The sequence below is a fragment of the Cervus elaphus genome, chromosome 5 (assembly GCF_910594005.1).
Source record: "Cervus elaphus chromosome 5, mCerEla1.1, whole genome shotgun sequence".
Classification (NCBI taxonomy): Eukaryota; Metazoa; Chordata; class Mammalia; order Artiodactyla; family Cervidae; genus Cervus; species Cervus elaphus.
Window position 1 is genome coordinate 17,401,027 of NC_057819.1, and position 19,806 is coordinate 17,420,832.

The following is a 19,806-nucleotide window of genomic DNA, read 5'->3' on the forward strand; positions in this document are numbered from 1 at the left end:
GAATTTACCTTAAAGAATTTCTCCACAAAACCGAAAGTGGGGGGAAAAAAAACCTCAGGCAGTATAAATATGCAGATTATTACATTGTTTGAAAATTTTTTCCTTTTTAAATCTTTGGCTTTATTTTGGGGGAAACTTTAAAATCAGTAAGATGCATGTGGCTTTTAGGTTTTTAATGCTAACTACATTGATTTTAATAAGGTTTAAAAGTTGTCTTTCATACACATATTCAAATGAATAGGCCTAGTAGTAATTGATATCTTAGGGTATAGTGAATAAGTTTCATCTGATCTCTTGAATGTTGTATATGTACCAGTTTGATTTATGGTATCTTTTTTGCTCAAAAGCAAGAGCAACTTTGATCTTGCAGGCTGTTCCTTTTGCACATGCATAACTAGAAGAGACCCATCAAATTATCACTGAAGAATTAGTGTGTCTTTTATGTGAATTCCAGTGCAGACAGATCCTGGGATTCTCTCATTTTCCTCCTCTCATTTTGCATCTGTTTTCAGAGCATTTAGCTGCCTTTGTATCTGTCTACCTTGGAACTGGCATATTATTGCTACTTGATTTTTACATGGTTTTCCTGTCTTTTTCCAACATCCCTTTCTCATCTCTTTTTTTTCTCTTCTCTTCTTACAGTTCCTTTATTCATGTTTTTGTTTTTTTTTTTTTTTAATTTAATACCCTAACTCAACTGTATTTTAGTTCTGTGGCTTCTCTTCTACTTCTTATTCCATTCTCATTTCCTTTGTACTGTTCTCAGCCTGTAGAACAGGGATCAGCAGACTTAAGGCTTATGGACTAAATCTGCTCATCAATAAATAACGTTTTATTGAAACACAGTTAGGCCTATTCATTTATGCATTGTCTTTGGCTGCTTTAATGCTGCAGTGATAAAGTTGAACAATTGTATTAGAGACTATATGACTTTGAAAGCTAAAAAAAAAATTTACCGTCTGCCCGTTTATAGGAAAAGTTTGCCAAGTCTAAAACCTAGGTCATTTTCCCTACTGCATTTCAGCTGTTAACGGTTATTCAAAAATACATATTGTACTGGCTTCAGTGAAATAAGGCACAATATATTTTGTTGTAACACACATCCTTTGACTCTCATCTAGTACTGTGTAATTTCACTTGATTCCTTATGTCAGGTTAGATTTAGAATGACTTTTGCTTGCCAGCTCCTTTGTTACAATAAGTGAAAAATGATAAATGAAAAAATTGGTTATCTTGAATTCTTCTAATTATTATTCTGTATTCCTTTCTTACCCAAACTTCTTGACTCATTTTCTGCTGACTCTGCATCCCATTGTTGTCCTTTTTTTTTTAACTACTCATTTACTTGGTTGTGTCAGATTTTAGTCGCAGCACATGGGATCTTTCGTTGCAGTGCATGGGCTTCTCTCAAGTTAGGGCATGTGGGCTCAGTAGTTGCAGTGTTTTGGGCTTAGTTGCCCGAAGCATGTGAAATCTTAGTTCCCTGACTGGGAATTAAACCTGGGCAATGGCAGTGAAAATGCCAAATCCTGACCACTGGACCACTAGGGAATTCCTGTGTTCTTTGCTCACTGCTCTTCCCACATGTAGTCACTTATGTACTCTCATAATATCAGCTACCAGCCACATAGAAGCCTCTTCTGAGTGTCTGTACGTCATTCCCCTTATACTGTGTTGTATTATAATTAGATATTTCTGTCTCCTCCATTATGCTTTGAGTTCCTTGTGTACTGTGTGTTTTTCATCCTTGACTTCTAGTATAGTGTTCTGTCACACAGTACAGTCTCAGTATAAATGTCTTTTGAATGAATGAAATTAGAGCCTTCACATACTTTTAAAGAAGCACTGTTTCATGCAAAGAACAAGAAACATATAAGTAGTCTTGATGTCTACAGCCAGGCAACAAATACTTTCTGTGCTTTGGAATGTATTCATTGCTGTGCTAATTGCTATAGACAGTACAAAGAAATTCATATTCTTGGTCCCTTTTGAGAACTTAGGGATGCCGTATACCTTTACACAGAGACTTTTATATTTAATTCTGTGGTATTTCCTAGGAAATTCATGTACTCCATGTTAAGGAGCTCTTCTCTAGGCATTTTTAGAGATGAAGATAACAAAGCATGTGAAAGAATTCAGGAAAAATGGAAAGTTGATAATCAATGTTTTATTTAAAATTATAGAGCACTTAAAAATAAACAATATAATAGGTTTGAATGTGTATTGGAACATAGAAAACTGCTTTCAAATATACTAAAACTTTTGATTTTTACCCTAAAGCGTGCTATGCAGCTAGTCGAAGTACTTGGACAAGCATCGCTCTCTATAGATGACTGGGGTAGGAGGTAGGCTGCGGAGTTGCCTGCAGGGGTTTCCCAGTCAGATTGGCAATGTTTTTCTTGTTGTGGCTCAGTCCCCCTTCTCAGCACCTCATCCTGGCTGAGATCAGACATTGTCACATCTGTGTGGCTACAGCCAATTTTCAGGCAACAGGCCTTTCTTCCTTTTGTGCTTAGACTCAATCATGCCAACAACGGCTTCTTCTTCATTGGTGTGGCCACGCGTTTTATTTTTCACTGGTTTCTTCATTTCCAAGTGTGTAAATGGGACAGGTGAAGTTGGTCTGACTTTGAGTCACAATCATATCTTCATCAGCTCTTTCTGTGTCATCATCCTGTCTGCTTGAAGACCATATTGTTTCTTTAGTTCTTTCAGCTGTTGTTTAAATTGTACAAATTTTTCATTATTTTGAAAGTCTACATTAGAATTCTTATTCTGTAAAGCCAAAAACAACTTCACTAATAATTTTAGATTGGATATTTTTTCTGGACATTCTTTTACATAGTTTATTGTACAGCCTTTAAATAATGGTTTAGTTCCCGATACGTCATTGCAAATTCAACCATTGCTTTATCCATACTGTACTCACTACTCACTTAAAGTGTAAGTTTCCATGAGATCCAAAGCAGCGCTAGAAGCTATCTGTTCCAAAGCTGATGCAGGATTGAAAATTTTTCAGGAGGAGAGTGCAGATTCTCCACTACTGAAGGATATAAAACCAGTTGAACCTGAACTTGAAGTGGAACTACCCCTGCATCTTGAAATTATTACCTGGCTGCCCCATGCAGCTCCATCTGGCTGTACCTGGACTTGCCACACCCAGACCCCAACTCCATCCTTAATTCCCTTCCCATGTCAGAAAGTTTGAAATTGGTGGCATTAAATCCCAAATAAAGTTCAGAGACATAAAAGAATTGTGTCTGTTGTAGTAGTTGGGAGTAATTCGGGTTGTGAATGGGTGATTAGAGAGCAGCGAGAAATAAAATTGTCTGGATTATTTTATTCTGGTGTTGCACTGTTCTGTTTTCATGTGATCATCCTATATGTCTGATAAGGTGAGATCCTTTGAATAACAGTGGAATCTTTTCTCAAGTGCATGACATTAGGAATGCCACGTCAGTCGTCTAAGGAAGAGGCAGGTCGCAGAGCAGCATATGGCCTGCGAAGCCTTAGATTCTGAGGAATCTAAATGTGTTTCAGATTCATTCATGTCTGGCACTCCAGTGTGGTGGGCTGGCCACAGCCTTGCAGCTGAGTAGGCATCTTGGAGCAAGGAGTGCAAGAGGTTCTGTAGCTGAGCAGCAGATGCTAACATTGGACAGGCAGGCAGGCAGCTCTAACATTGGGTAAGTGATGGGGATTGACAGCCTGCTTTTTTGGCAGGAGGGAGGATAGGCCCTGTGGTAGGTAGGGAGGTGGGGTGATAGAGAGGCAAGTGTTCTTATGGCTGTCTAGGAAGCTGATTGTCTTGGGCCTGTGGGCATTGGGAATAGGTTTGTTTTTTGTTTTTAAGGAAGTAGGTTTTCTAAGTCAGTCCATGTTCTAATAGTCTTCTGTTAAAACTGTACCATTATAAGGTTTACTGCCTCAGCCTTGCTGTAGGCTAGTTAGAGAAGGATGTATGTCTATGCTGGGTCCAAGTAGTAAATGGAGATGAATCAGCATTTACTGAGGCCAGTATGGAGGTGGTACAGAGATTGAGATTTAAAAAATTAAACAGGTATAGTGGGACAGGTGATGGAAAACTTAATACATAGAGTAGTTTGAGGTACATAATAGGAAAGTATTGCATGTTATTTCTTTATATGTTTTTGGAGCATACAGAAAGTATCTGCTGTATTCTTCATGTTTATAACTCTTCTGTATTTATAACTCTTCTATATTCCTTGAAAGGAACCTACATACTGTTCTCCATAGTGGCTGCACCAGTTACATTCCCAGCAACTGTGTAGGAGGGCTTCCTTTTCTGCACACCCTCTCCAGCATTTTTTATTGGTAGACTTTCTGATGATGGCCGTTCTGACCAGTGTGAGGCGATTGCTCATTATAGTTTTGATTTGCATTTCTCTAGTAATTAGTGATGTTCAGCATCTTTTCATGTGCCTCTTGACTATCTGTATGTCTTCTTTGGGAAAATGCCTATTAAGGTCTTCTGCCCATTTTTTGTTTGGTTATTTGTTTTTTTGATACTAAGTTGTGTTGAGCTACTTGTATATTTTGGAAATGTGCAGCTCTTGTCAATCTCATTGCAAATTTCTCCCTTTCTGTGGGTTGTCTTTTCATTCTGCTTATGGTTTCCTTTGCTGTGCAAAAATTTAAAGGTTTGATTAGGTTCCGTTTGTTTATTTTTGCTTTTATTTATATTGCCTTGGGAGACTGACCTAAGAAAAACGTTGCTACGATTTATGTTAGAATGTTTTGCCTGTGTTCTTTTCTAGGAGTTTTATGATGTTACGTCTTACATTTAGTTTTTGAGCCATTTTGAGTTTAATTTTGTGTATGGTGTGAGGGAGTATTCTAACTTCATTGATTTACATGCAGCTGTCCAGTTTTCCCAATACCACTTGCTGAGGAGACCAGCTTTTCTTTGTTGTATAGTCTTGCCTCCTTTGTTGAAGATTAATTGACGATAGATGTGTGGATTTATTTCTGGGTTCTCTATCCTGCTCCATGGATTTATATGTCTCTTACTTGTGCCAACAGCCTCCTAGTAGGTAATTCAGACAAGTCCGGGACATTTTCAGGAAGACCGTTTACTTGATAGTATTGTGTGTAAGGCTAGAATACCCAGTTACTGTCTGGTTTTAGTTTTGTTTTTTCTCTTGGCCTGCACAGTCTCAATGGAATCTTATGAATAGCAAATATATTAAAACTAGTAATAAAGTCAGGCAATGAAAGAATGTGGATGAATTGTCTCCACCTTTAATTTCTATTCCACCTGACTGTAAATAGAAATTGTTTGCTTTTTTTACCTAGATCAGACCTTGCAAAGAGTTTCAAGTGAGCATGTGCACTTGAACAGTTCTTCTGATTTATATTAGAGAAGAACAATGTGAATCTGTAAAATGTTTTATACATCTGCCAAGGAAACAGAATGGTGTTTGTAGAGATGTTTAAGAATTGCAATTAGCTTTTTCTTAACCTATTTCCAAACACTTTTGTTATAGGCTTAAGAGTTAGTCATTGTAAAAAGACTACTGTATTGCCTAATAGTATCGGAAGTACAGTTCCCACATTTTGTTTTTTAATTCCTGAATATTTCTGAACTTACGTGGGATTCTTTTCTGCTACATTTTCTACAAAAGCCCTTTCTTTCCCTTTTCCTTTCTCTTTAACTTTCGAGATGAAAACAATAGCTTTTATTTTTAAAAACTGCTCAAACAAAATTAGATCGTATCATTCTTTTGGATGGCACAGACTAAAGGTTTTTTTCACCCTTCAAAATGGAGTTCTGAACCAGGAGCCTAATGGGGAAGCTGAAAACAAAGTGTTCACCTCTGGATACCTCTGCACCAAGTATACCTTTCTATTGAGGTTTTTGTTAGAATTTATCTTCTCTCTTTTGGAGATAGTGTTATCTCTAATTGATTTCTATCAATTAGAAGTGTAACATTCTGTGGCATCTAACACCTTGTTTTTTTAAATACAGCCTCACAAAGTGGCCTTTTCATTTTTCCCTTGTTCTTCTGTAAGTTACGTTAACCTGGGTTTGCTGTAGAATTTGGTGTGCATTTGGTCTTATGGAGTCCTGACTACTGATCTTCATTCGAGTCTGGTTTGTAGGTTTAAATTTTTTTTCCCTAATAACTTGGTTGATATTTTGAAGTTAGATATCCATTTCAGCTCAATTTAATTTAGCTAATTTAATGTTTTAAGAAAATTACTTTTCAAATGTTAAGTTACTAACTATAATGCCTTTTATGTTATATAATGGGCTTAGTAAAACTAAGGTGAAATATTTTATCTTAAAAATATTTTGCCAGAGTTTTAACTAGGGAATCCCAATTTTTTCATGTCACAAGCAGTTTATTAGTAGGGAAAATAAGAACTACTACTTACTCATTTATGGCTACACTGAACAGCATGTGGGATCTTAGTTCCCCAACCAGGGATTGATCCCATGCCCCTTACAGTGGAAGCCAGAGTCTTAACCACTGGACCACCAGGGAAGTCACCAGAACTTAATATTTAAGTAGGATATATTTTCTCTCAGGGATATTTATCTCATTTTATCATAGTATGATAAAATTTAATAATTCATTTTGTATAGGAAGAATATGAGGTTTCTTCATTATTGATGCATTCTTGTGCAAGCTGGTGCTGCCTTAGTGAGCTACTGGATCCAAGTGCTTTATTCAGACTTGTGATCAAGTATATTGTAATATCAAAAGTATTTGTATGGTTGTTTATTGTGGAAGCCCTGTTCTGTGCATGTTCTGAATGGTGTACCGATTGAGATGTCTGTGCTATTTTTTAGTCATATTCTAGGCTTTTCTGTTGGTCTCCTTCAGAGGAACAGAAACATAAATTAATTTGCAAATTATATTTTTAACAAGAACAAAACTTTGGTATTTGCTTTTCTGCATCAGTTTATTCTTTGCAGACTTTGGTCAAAGGGGTATCTGGGTCAGATCTCAGAAAAGAACAAAAGAAAATGCTTTGGGTGGTTTGGTTTGATTCTAACTAGAAAACCATAGAATCTCTTAAGATTTTTAATTAATTTTTGCACAAAGAGTGATGTTTAGACTGAAAATAAAAACTCTTAACTTGATAAACTGTACTTTTCCTTGGTGTTGCTTGTTGCTCAGGAAAGAACTTTTTCAGGACTGTTTTTCTTAGAGCTCATTACTGCTGCTTTTCCTCTCCTGTATTTGCACTTTTGAGGCTGACATCTTTGAGCTCTGTTGCCTACTTAAGCTATTCTGATAGTCTCCACCTCAGTTCTCTGGCTTTGTCCTTTCTTCTTCCTTGAGTGGTAAATTTTCTTTGAGTTATTGGACTCAGAAACTTTTTATGAAGATCACAGTCCAAGTAACTATTGCTCTAGGCTATATTAGTGTGTTGTCAGACATCTCACCCTGTGTTAGAAAATCTAGTGACCACTGTTGCTTATAGAAGAAAGTTGAGATGCCATACCTTGGCATTCAGGGCCCTCAATGAAACTTTTCTTTTTCAATCTCACCTCTCATTATTCCCCAATAATAATTTGCTTCTTGACCTAAGTGGAATTTTCTGCATGCTAGCCATTCGTATTTTCATCTTTGAGCTCAGTTATCTTACTGCTAGATTTATTCTCCACTCTGAGTACCTCTCTTCCTAACTAGAATTTTAGATACTTTTTCAAGACCAAGCTCAAATCTCCTTTGCTCTTTGTAGTCTTCCCTGACCTTCCCTGCTCACTGTGATTGTCTTTTTTATTGCCTATGGCAATGACTTCTATACTTTTAATTTTATTTTCAGCACAGAGTAGTTTGCTCCCCCCGTTCTTACGAAATCTCATGCTGAGTCCCACTTATAAGGTAGTGGTCGGGGAGGGGATTGGGAATTTATGCTAGAACCTTATTTATTCAGCTTTGGCTCTGTCTGCTGAGGTACCCGTAAGAAATTGGATTTGATGGAGCACAGTTGGAGAATCAGTTGTCTTACATCATGTATTGAATACTCAGCTTTGCAAAGTAGCATATTTTGTCTCTCAAAGCATTGTAACTTTCTGGAGTTTAGAATCATGTTTATAGAACCTAGGGATGTGTATGCCCTGTTGTAGTTTAGCATAATGCCTTACAGATCCACAGTAGGAACTCAACATATGCTTATTCTTTCAACTGATATTTTTAAAGTTTTATATATTTTTATACACACCACACCCAAACCAGGGGAAAACTAGTAGGTTTTGTTTTTCTTACATAGACGTTAACTGGTAACCATCATTCATTTCCAGGAAACTCAAGAAAGCAGTTATTCCTAGCCAAACTAAAAGCAACTTTCCTATAACATAACATATTCAGAGTATATTTTCCTGACAAAACATTACTTCTAGTAGGCATTTTATTTTATTTTTTTTTCTAGTAGGCATTTTAATACCCTTTTGAAATACAGAAAACAAAATCCCAAGTTTTACTTTGAAAACAAGGCCCAGATGATCCTGGTACAAGTGAGAAAATTTGGAAGCACAGGTGAAGGAGTAAAGTATTAAAACATGCATGTGGGCTATTTTGAAAGTCTTTTAAAATAATTAAGTTGCATTAGTTGCTGTGTATGTTAGAAATGTATACATACTTGAATATAAATATCAACGTATGTAATGTTGATGTGTTTTGGTTTTTTTTGGATTTAAATTCATATCTGTGAATAGTATGAAATCAACTTTACTTTGGTTCCATTTGAAATCACATGATTAAAAGATACCACACCTTAGAGATTCACAAATTTTTGTGTTAACCAGGGTGAAAATGAAGCCTTTTCTACTCGGGGTCACAAAACTCATTTTCCTTGTTCAAGTGCCCTAGAGGCAAAGATGTGATTAGATAGTTCTCAGTTTGGAAAAATGACATTCTTTTCTACCAAGGTAATAAATTATTTTAAAAATTATTCAGAATTTTGAATAAAATGCAGGGTGCAGGTGTTTGGCCTGTTGTTCTTAGTTAATTTTGTTGTGTTGGTCCGTCCTGTTCTGCAGAATGTTGTTAAGTGTTTGCTTGCCAATGTGTTCGTCTTTATTGTTACGTCTTCATCTTATAGAAAGTCATGGTTTTGTCACTGTTGGCTTTTATTTGCACAAAAGACTTGTGTTCTGTGGCATGTGGGATCTTAGTTTCCAGCCAGAGATGGAACATGCGCCCCCTGCAGTGGAAGCGCAGTGGCCTAATCACTGACCTGTCAGGGAAATCCCTCAAGATTAAAGCTTTTAAAGACAGGTGTTTGATTGAGAATGTTAGCTGCTGGGACAGGAACAGATTATAAGAATGGAAGGCTCTGTTGTCTGTTTGAGGTTGAGGGGGTGGGAAGTGTGCTGCAGAGACAGATCTAGTTTCCTGTCCTGAGCCTATCATGTGTGAAGTCAGGATAGACTTGTGTTTTGTTTCGAATGCTTTACAGTATTAGTTCTTCCTGATTCATTCTCTCCTTACATTTCTTTCTAAAGTTGAGATTTAACTGAACTCCGTGGATTTAACTTCAAAGACTTGAATTTTGTGGTTCTTTAATGCCTGTCACATGGTGTATCAAATAAACCACTTACAACATTTTAATTGTTAAATAGTACTGCTTAATAGGCCCAAAAATATGGTTAGAAAATAGTTGTGGATATTCAGAATGACATTATCCACTTCTACGTTGTTGTCTGATTTATAGGCAAGTGCTGTTGTCTGATTTATTCTGTAATATAACTTCTTGATATTTAGAACAGGGGGGTATATACACTTGGAATGCATTTACGTTTCACATAGTTTTGTGACTTAGACCCTTATATCTTCAGGTATTAGTTTGCAAATGGTAGATTTTGCAAAATTTATTTTCAGGTTGATCATTTGGAACAGAACACTATTCCTGTGAAAATGTAGCTATGTTACTTCAGTACTGTTTATTTCCATCTCATTTTAGCAACCTGCTTTCATGACTTTGTCATCACTCATAACTGCTTCTCTTCCAAAATCTACTACTCTTGACCATGGCCACCTTCACATTTACACCTGCTTCTTTTTTTCTTGCCCCTCACAGGATTCTCTGACCCTTCCCTGGCGTTCCATTTTTAAACTCTCTACTCCTTTAATTAGGAAAAGGAATGTGACTGGGAAAAGACCTTTGTGGTGCCGGTTAGGAATGTTTCTAGCTCTTTCCAGAGCTTCAGCTCAGCCGGACCCTTTTCTAACTTGTTTTTGCAACCTGATGACTATCCCCTGCAGTTCCTTACTCTTTGTACCTCATTTCCTTTATCCACAGCAGAATACTTTTTTTTTCCCCCCTGCTTTTAGGAACACATAGCCAGTGTTCTTAAACTGGTTCCATGATTCCCCATGGTTCATGAAGATTCAGAGCATTGATGAACTTGGATAGAAAAAAAATTACATCTTTATTTTAATTAAATTTTTATTGAAATTTAGTGTTTCCTTCCATTATTAATGTAGACAACAAACCACTGCATTATCTGTGACTTCAGCACCTATAGAATTCAGTTAATTTCATACCACTTGTATAGATTATGCTTATTACCTCTAAAATTATTATAGTAGGTATTAGATTTGTTCTTTAATGCATCAGTAAAGAACCATATCTATTACTGTGGCACAGATTAGGTTTTTCAGATTTTGATAACTGCATTTCATTATATTGCATTATGACCCCATGGACTGTAGCCTGCCAGCCTCTGTCCATGGGGATTCTCCAAGCAAGAGTACTGGAGTGGGTTGCCATGCCCTCCTCCAGAGGATCTTCCCAACTCAGGGATCAAACCCAGGTCTCCCACATTGCAGGCGGATTCTTTACCATCTGAGCCATCAGGGAAACCATAATTGGTCTCCTGTGACTTTCTATGTATTTTTGCATTTAAATTCATAAGCTCCCCACATATGCTGAAGGGGTCCATAGATCAAAGAATAAAGGTTAAGAATTCACTAATCTAGACACTCCCTGTGTCCCATTTCTCTGCAGTCTTCTCTTTTCTCTCTCTCTTGCCTGAGGACAGTGCCTCCTCTTGTCCCCTTGCTTTTGTTGTTCTGTTCCACACAACCTGAGCCCTTAGTGTGTTCACTATGCCCATCTTTTTTGTTTATCCTTTTCTTTAATACTGTGCTTTTTAATAGCTGTATAATAAAATACATGATTTAGTATATATTCATAGTATAATTGGAGAAGGAAATGGCAACCCACTCCAGTATTCTTGCCTGGAGAATCCCAGGGACAGAGGCGCCTGATGGGCTGCTGTCTATGGGGTTGCACAGAGTCGGACACGACTGAAGCAACTTAGCAGCAGCATAGTATAAAGACTCATACAGAACAGAAGAGTATAAAACAAAAATGTGGTCTTCTGGCCTCAAATTCCATTTTCCCTGGGGAAATTCTTAGATTTGTATACAGTTGAGAAAAATATTATTTTTAATGTTACTCTAGTCTGTATTGGGCCTCCGAGGTGGCTCAGTGGTAAAGAATCCACCAGCAGATGTAGGAGACGTGGGTTCGATCCCTGGGTCAAGAAGATCCCCTGGAGAAGGAAATGGCAACCCACTCCAGTATTCTTGCCTGGAAAATTTGTGGACAGAGAAGCCTGGTGCACTACAGCCTATGGGGTCGCAAAGAGTTGGACTCGGCTTAGGACACAGGCACGCTAATCTGTATTAGAATGCCTTTTGAAGTGAGAGTGTCAGTTGCTCAGTTGTGTCCAACTCTCTGGTCTCTTAGTTGCTAGGATAGCACCCACTGTAACTGATGCTCTGTTGTGTATAGATTAGTCCATATAAAACTCATGGTACATGATGAGAAAATATGTTTTTAAAGTTGTTGAAAAAGGTCACAGTATTAATAATTGATTTATCAGAACAATATCATTGAAATAAGTTTTTTATCTGGAATTTTATAGTGTTTGAGGAAAAACAGATTTAGTTGAGAGATGGCATGAGTAGCTGAGGATTTTGGTGAAGGCTTCTCTGAAAGCACATTTGAGGGCTTCTGATGTCAAGTCTAATAATGATTTTTTAATTTCATCTAGTTTTAGGTCATTTTGTAGTTTTAGTCAATTTAAATTTATTTTTGTTAACTTAAAATAAGTGTTACTTTTTCACCACTTTTCTGGCCATTTAAAAAATTCTCAGGCAACTTTGATTTTTCAGAGTCATAATTGACCGAGTTAGAGGGAAAAAGTTGAGCAGAGCTCATTTCCTGGGCATGGGGCTGAGGAATACAGAGGCTGCACATTGGTTGAGACATTTCTTTCTGATCACCACTAGGTGGCACCACTGGCTCAAGAAAAGGAAGGGAACGTTTGGAGGCAGGGACAGTATTATGCCCTTTCTATCTCCCCTTTCCCTAAATTGGATGCCATCAGTCAGGGAATGAAGCACATCTTTGTCATCTTTTATTATCTCATCTGATCACTGTTATTCTTTTCTTTTTATGCCTGTAGTTCTTTCAGAAACAGGTTAACATTTTTCTCACAGGCACATTGTCTTGCATCTTGCTTTTTTAATGCTTTTGCTTCTTACCATAGAGGATAATGGGAAATTAATACACTATGACTTTCTGGCATTGCAAAATTTGCACAATTGTAATTAAGTTATAGTCAATTGATTTTCTGAATTTTGCAGAAATCCTAGCACTAACATTGTACTATTTCATACCAGCAGTGGTTTTTTTCAAAAATCCAAATGCAGCTGTTAATAAAATAACTATTTAGAACTTAACAGTAGTAGATATTGGTAAGAGTATAGAATGAATACCCAGGTCTGGCCTCCTCCTGACTAATGATAGAATGTTGACCTGAAATACAGTATTTATTAATATGACCAGGCTTTCTCCTGCCATCTTGACACTATAGCCTCATTTTGCTGATTCTCCACTTTGTACATCTTATGCACATCTTTCCCTAAAATGTTTACTCATGTTTAAACAGAGACTTTTTCTTTGGGAGAAATATTTGAATCAAGGAATATCATTCCTTACCAATACAAACAAACTTTTGTGTTTTCCCTCCCACACCTTTTCTGTCCTGAAAGAAAAATGGAATGCTAAGAACCACTGTGTGAACAGTTAATTTATAAGGTTGATACTGTAATCAGAAGATTTAAGATAGAAATGTAGCATTTTTTTAAAGATAGGTAGTTTAATAATGGCCTCTTAATACAACCTAAATTGTAATTAGCAGAGTAAAACTTGGTTCAGTGAAGTTTTAGACTCTTGCTTTTTCACATTGTTTCCCTCTTCAAGGATCCTTTGTGATTTTGTTTAAAATAATACCAGTAGAAGTATATTTAAGCTGTTTCTATTGTATATTTCATTTTTTCAATTTGAGGACTGCTGACTCAGTCCTTAGTCTTTTCTAAATACCTTGACACACACACACACACACACACACACACACACACACACAAAACATCCTGCATTAACAATAAGTCCATTTATGTGGATTTGTTTCTTTTTTTTTTTAATCCTTTTGTTGTTCTGGGTTTTAATTTCTAGGATAAAAAAGTATTGTCTTTAATTCTGGGTTTCCATCTGAGTAAATGCCTTATTTATTTAAATATATGCTTTTCAGCAACTAGTGTGATTAAAACATTAACAGGCTCTTAAATGAGAATTAATCCCCTTGCTGCTTGTATGACTGATTTGTGATTTTTACGTAGTCTTAGTTTTCTGTTCTAATTTTGTGAGAATTAAAATAGGGAATTTCAGCCACTTATCATGAGTTACTGTTTGATGTTTTTCATGGAGTATTTCACATTTGTGAAAATACTCTAAGGCAAAATTAATTTTACCAAGAATTTGTGTAACTTTAAGGTGACATAAGAGTAGAACTTCATTAAGGCAAGTGTCATATAAAACCAAGTTTGTAGGGTCTTTCAGTGACTTAAGCTGAGGATGGCATTGTGAAGATAATATCAGTCTGTTAGAACCCCTAAGAGAACTTTCCCAAAATGCAGTCATCTTCCAATGAGTGCTGATCCCACTCTCAGCTGAGACCCGCTGCTTTGGGAATCCCCCTTGGTGTGCTGTTGGCTTGTATGCTTGCTGGCAGCAGGAGCCATGCTGCCTGATAGGGCTGGTAGCTAAGCCCATATGTGCAGGTATGCTTTTATTCTCTAGTGTGCGTGAACACACACCCACATGCACTTATCCAGCCCTAGTTTGAGATGAGAGGAGGTAAGAGCAAGCTAGGCTTAGAGTGCCATGCCGGCTCAAGTTTCTTATTTCACTATTGCCTTGCCCATTGAGTAGCCAGTAACATTTATAGAAACAGTACCAAGTCAAAAATCCGCCTGGAATTGTCTCTTTTGAAGGAGACACGAGTGTTGATTTTTTTGACTGGGAGCCAGTACTCTGGCACAGCCAGGTCAGCAGAAATATTACTCCACAGCCTTGTGGTAGGGGGATACCCTTTAGGCCCAGACATCTAAATGTAAGCTTGTATCTCCAAAGCATTTTCTAACACTGTTACTGCCCAAATAGACTATTATTTAGCTGAGTCCTGACTTTGAACTGGAGAAACGTTTTCTTTGCTGGACAGCAGCCATGGGATAGATAGATCCTGCCAGTGAGCATACCGATGCCGTGCCATGCTGCTCTCACAAGCTAGTGCTCCTCAGTAACATTAGCAGGAGAGGAGAGGATAGATAGATGAGGTGAGAAAGTGTTGACAGAAAGTCTAGGTAGGCCTTTCTGAGGACAGGTAACACAGTGGGGCCTGAACTTTGTAACAGAGTGGCTATGGGGAAATAGGGTTCTATGTGGAGATGGGTCACTTTTGTTACTAGTGGCAAGGGTATGTTAGAATATTGACCCCTGCATGTAGGCATGGATTTAGAAAATTAAAAGATCTGCGTATGTTTGGCTGCAGCAGCTCTGAGTGCGTATCTAATTAGTGTGTCAATTAAACATGAGAGATCTTGTTTTAGATGAATTCATAGAAAATTTCTGGATCAATTCTGAAACACTAATTATTTTTTAATATACTTAAATATATTTTTATGACTCGTGTGAATACATTATCACATTTCATGTGGCTTAAAATTATATGTGTAAAGAAAAAAAAAAAATTATATGTGTAAAACATACCTTCCTCCAGTAGTCATCTATGATGCCACTTACTCAATCAAGTTAAGTGTTTCGAAGATTAAAGCATTAGAAGCATTACACAGCTGAAAGCATACTGTTAATGAATGCTGTTTTTTCTGTATTAGAAAGCTACTTTTCATAATTATTTTTTAGCCTTTTTGTTGATAATTCATGTGTGTATTCATGTAGCCCAGTGTCTGGTTGTATGATCTTTCATCCAAAACCATCCTTTGCAGATGCTTTTACTGACTCTGCTATCAGTGCTAAAGTGAACGGTGAACACAAAGAGAAGGACCTGGAGCCCTGGGATGCAGGTGAACTCACTACCAATGACGAACTGGAGGCTTTGGAAAATGATGTTGTAAGCAAAATCTTTTCAATTAGTAACAGTATGGTCCTGTGATACGGTATGACATCCTGTCACTTGGTTTTAAGTATGTTGTTGTGACTGTATTTAAATTAGCTGTATTATTGTGTAGAGACTTCACCCTAGGCAGTATATACAGAAAAGTGTTTCTTGAGGATGCATATGAACTATTTGTATGTCTTTAAAGTAAATCCTAATAAACAACTTAAAAATTTAGGAACCATGGGAAACTAGAAATGCCTGCATATTTAGTTTTGAATGCCTTGCAGAATAGGGCAGTCTGAGGAAAATGGTGGCTTGTTTGTTGTCTTTACCAAGAAGTGATGTCAAAGTGTGACTTTTAGGATTCTTGTCTGTCAAAGAAGTATTCATTATTAAGCTATATCATTAGGTTACGTTAGAATTACAGCAAAAATTAAGTTTCTTTGTCTTAAAATTAGGAGAAAAAGACTATTTCCAAAAGCCTCTTGACATTTTTACTTTTCCCATAACACATCATCTGTAAATCAATGCTTAATAATGACTCTGTCATTAGGATTCTTTAGATTCTGTTTCTAAACTCTGGAGATACAAACAAAGTCTCTTGCCAAAAATGAGTGTTTAGGCAATAAAATTTGAATGAGATGAATCTTGCATTGAATCTTGCAGAGAAATCTTATTTAACAAACCTGTTTGATGTTAAAGTCATTGTCCAGTTGTAAAACTGGAAATTCATAGACAAAATGCGATAGTTTCCAAACTTTTTAAAGAATCACATATAACTTAATGTGAAGTTTCTCAGGTTTGCATAGCACATCACCTCTGGAGGATAAAGAGAAACAGGCATTCTCTCTCTCTCTCTTTTTAATTGATAGTGAAGCAGTTGAATTGATAGACACCTTCTAGAGCACATTCTGGCAATGTTTTCAAAATTTAAAACATGCAGTTTAGTTCAGCAATTCTATCTCTGTGAATGTATTCAGAAGACAGTCAAATAATTATATTAGGATGTTTTTCACAGCATTTTTTTCTAATAGTGGAAAATAGGAAATATCCTAACTGTCCGTCTGTAGGACATGGGTGATTTGTTATACCTGCATTCAGTTGAAGTAGTACATGTCCACTTGAAAGAAAGGTGTTCTGGGAAGATACCTAAAACTTAGTAAAAGAAAAAGCAAGCTCCAGAACAAGAAGATCTTATTTGAATTTCTATAAAAGAGAGCTGATGATGATAAACACATTCTTACATATGCACAAAGAATGTCTGGAATTATGCCCAAGAAGTTGTTAATGGTGGTTATCTATACACACTGGGATTGGCAGTTTTACTTTTCACTGGATATGTTTCTGCACGCTTTAAATTTTTTACGTGGAGCGTATACTAAAAGAGCATATTTTAAAATTTCTATAGGTAACTAATTTCCTGCTCCCATATATTCGGCTGAAGTAGTTGATTTAGTGGTAGAATTGTATTACAGTTTTATCTGAAGTAGCACAGAAGGAGCCACAGTTGATGGGTGATCTTAGAGGCTAGGTTTTGTCCTGAAATTGCCATGAACATTGCTAAGATGATGCTGTGCCCTCTGCTGACATGATAATGATTATGTGCTGGATTTTACCACTTTTTATCAATCGGACCTGATGATCAGTTTACTCAAAGAGGTTTCAGGTAAATACCTTGTAGAAAGATCACTGTAAGGAGTAGGAAAAGGAGAGAACCTTGATCTGAGACTCATATTTTATGAAGTAACTAAAACATTCTGAACTTATAACATCTCAGATAGCTGTTTCATACACAGTTGAACCTTGAACAACACAGGTTTGAACCATGCTGGTTCATTTATACACTTGGGTTTTGCAATAGTAAATATAGTACTGCACAATTCAAGGTTGGTTGAATCTACAGGTTTTGCACTTGTGCACAGAGTTGGTACCCCTGACACCGCACCCCCTGAATTGTTCAAAGTTCAGCAGTAGTTATTTACCAACCTGTAGGGACTGATGTGTAGAAGAGAAGTTTTTCCTTAAGACATTTTTAAAGCAAATTTTTGCCTATTTTTTACTTTTGCTAGGTTTTGCTTGAATAGTATGATAGATAATTGTTAATGTAGATATTGACTATAACTGCATTAATGAAGACAAATACTTTGTTATTTTGAAAAATGAGTTTTGTTCTGTTCTAGTCTAATGGATGGGATCCCAATGATATGTTTCGATATAATGAAGAAAATTATGGTGTAGTGTCTACGTACGATAGCAGTCTGTCTTCATACACGTAAGTTTTTAAAGCTTGCTTTTGTTTTAGTGCGTTTGCCTTTGATTTTCATTAGCTTAAATTATGTTGAATAAATGTTTCTGTTGGATTTTTTTTTTTACTTGTTTTATTTTTTAAAATTTATTCATTTGGCTGCTCAAGGTCTTAGTTGCAGCCCTTGGGATCTAGTTCCCTGACCAGGGATCGAACCCAGGCCTCCTGCATTGGGAGCATGGAGTCTTAGCCACTGGACCACCAGTGAAGTCCTCTGTTGGATTTTAAGTTAAACAATTATGTGACTAAATTATTGTTACTTCTTACACTGATAAATTCCCATTAAAATAGGGATTAAATGTAGCTTATTTATACTCTGATTTTTTTTGTTATAAATAAATTTTGTTTTATTTTTGCACTGTAAAAACTAAAATGACAAATGCAGAGGTTATGGGGAAATAGGTGATTTAACCAGTTTTGGAAATGTTACATTACTCTAAGGAAAAAGTAACAAGAAAATTCAAATTTTGATTTATAAGTAGATGACTATAGCTGTTTTATAGTTTTTACCAGCATTTTAAACTAAATGTCTCAATAGTTGATTGTGACAGATATGTAAACTGTTACTTTAAAATGCACACTTTGCTTTTTCTTTTCATTTGTTCCAGGGTGCCCTTAGAAAGGGATAACTCAGAAGAATTTTTAAAACGAGAAGCAAGGGCAAACCAGTTAGCAGAAGAAATTGAATCAAGTGCCCAGTATAAAGCCCGGGTGGCCCTGGAAAATGATGATAGGAGTGAAGAAGAAAAATACACAGCAGTTCAGAGAAATTCCAGTGAACGTGAGGGCCACAACATAAACACTAGGTATTTAAAGGAAATCATGATGCAGTATTTTGGATACACAACTCAAGGTCTGTGTGAGAAGGTGTATTATTATTATTATATTTCATCTTCCTTTAACTTAGCTTAGGTAGAGAATGCAAATGGAGTTGCTTTCAGGTTTTGTTAGTGAAAAGATTATAGTAATCTTGGAAAATAGCTTTTGAACATCACCTCCGTGGAGCCAAGTGGTGGATATACAGTGACGAGCAAGCCAAGGTCTGGAAGAGCTTGTTAAAGAAAAGTGAACAGGTTGGGGGAGGGGGGTGCATATAACATAATTACAGTTCAGTATGATTTCCTAGATTAGAGGTGTGATCAGAGTACTAGGAATATGCAAATGAAAAGGAACGAGCGTAACCTTGTGGGATCAGAGTATACCTAACAGATGAGGTGATGTTTTGTGATAGGATAGTAGGTCTGTCTGTCACTCAAAGAAGCATAAAACAAGAATTCCTTGCATGGTGAAGACAGGTGAAAGAACTTGTCCAATTCAGGGAAAACCTTGTTGTTTCGTATGTCTGGAATACAGGGTGTATGTTGACATTGCAGTGTTAGTAGCTGGTGATAGGAACCAAGGGAGTGAGGCTTTGTGTGTGTCATGTAAAGAGCACCTTGTAGGCAGGGTATGGGGTGAACCAACTCTGGTGACACTGAGAACTGGCTGAGATATAGAGGCCAGTTATTGTATTGAAATAGTTCAAGTGTGAGAATGAGACCAGGACCAGTGATAGAAAGATTAGAAAAACCAGGGGTGATCCCGAGTTTATTTGATAACCAAGCAGATTGGTGGTTGCACCGGTATTGGAGACAGAAAACACCAAGCAAGCTTGAAGGGAGATAGTCCATTTGTGCAATTTATTGCATTCAAGGGGCTCACAGATCTTTCATGAATTTATTCAGAAATATGTGTTGTGAGAACCACCTGCTACATGCCTGGTAGAATAAGATACACATTCTGTCTTAAAGGCACTTGCAGTTTAGGAATCGTGATTTGAATTAAAGTGTTCAGTGAGAGATACTGAGACTGTGAGGCTGACTGTGGATTTGGGGGAATCGATGTGAAAACCATGAAAAACTAATGAACAGCCACCAAGAGAAGAGATTGCAGAGAAAACCAAGGAAGAAGAGTTTCAAGAAGACAGATGATGATTGATAGAAACAGCCATAAAGAAATCAAGTAGGACAAGAATGAATGAATACATGTTTGTTTTATTTTGTCCTTAGGGGGA

The 19,806-nt window shown here is 36.8% G+C and overlaps 1 protein-coding gene and 1 pseudogene across 7 annotated transcripts in view; one reads left to right on the forward strand and one right to left on the reverse strand.

The window, feature by feature from the left end:
- ATXN2 (ataxin 2) overlaps positions 1 to 19,806 on the forward strand; it is a 100,031-nt gene that overhangs the window by 33,574 nt on the left and 46,651 nt on the right. For all 7 annotated transcript variants that reach the window (XM_043901842.1, XM_043901836.1, XM_043901837.1 and 4 more), the window contains exons 6-8: positions 15,336 to 15,460; positions 17,629 to 17,720; positions 18,362 to 18,559. In XM_043901842.1, coding sequence (XP_043757777.1) covers positions 15,336 to 15,460; positions 17,629 to 17,720; positions 18,362 to 18,559 — 415 coding nt within the window. The remainder of the gene's footprint in view (positions 1 to 15,335; positions 15,461 to 17,628; positions 17,721 to 18,361; positions 18,560 to 19,806) is intronic.
- On the reverse strand, positions 732 to 14,072 carry LOC122695644 (annotated as a pseudogene).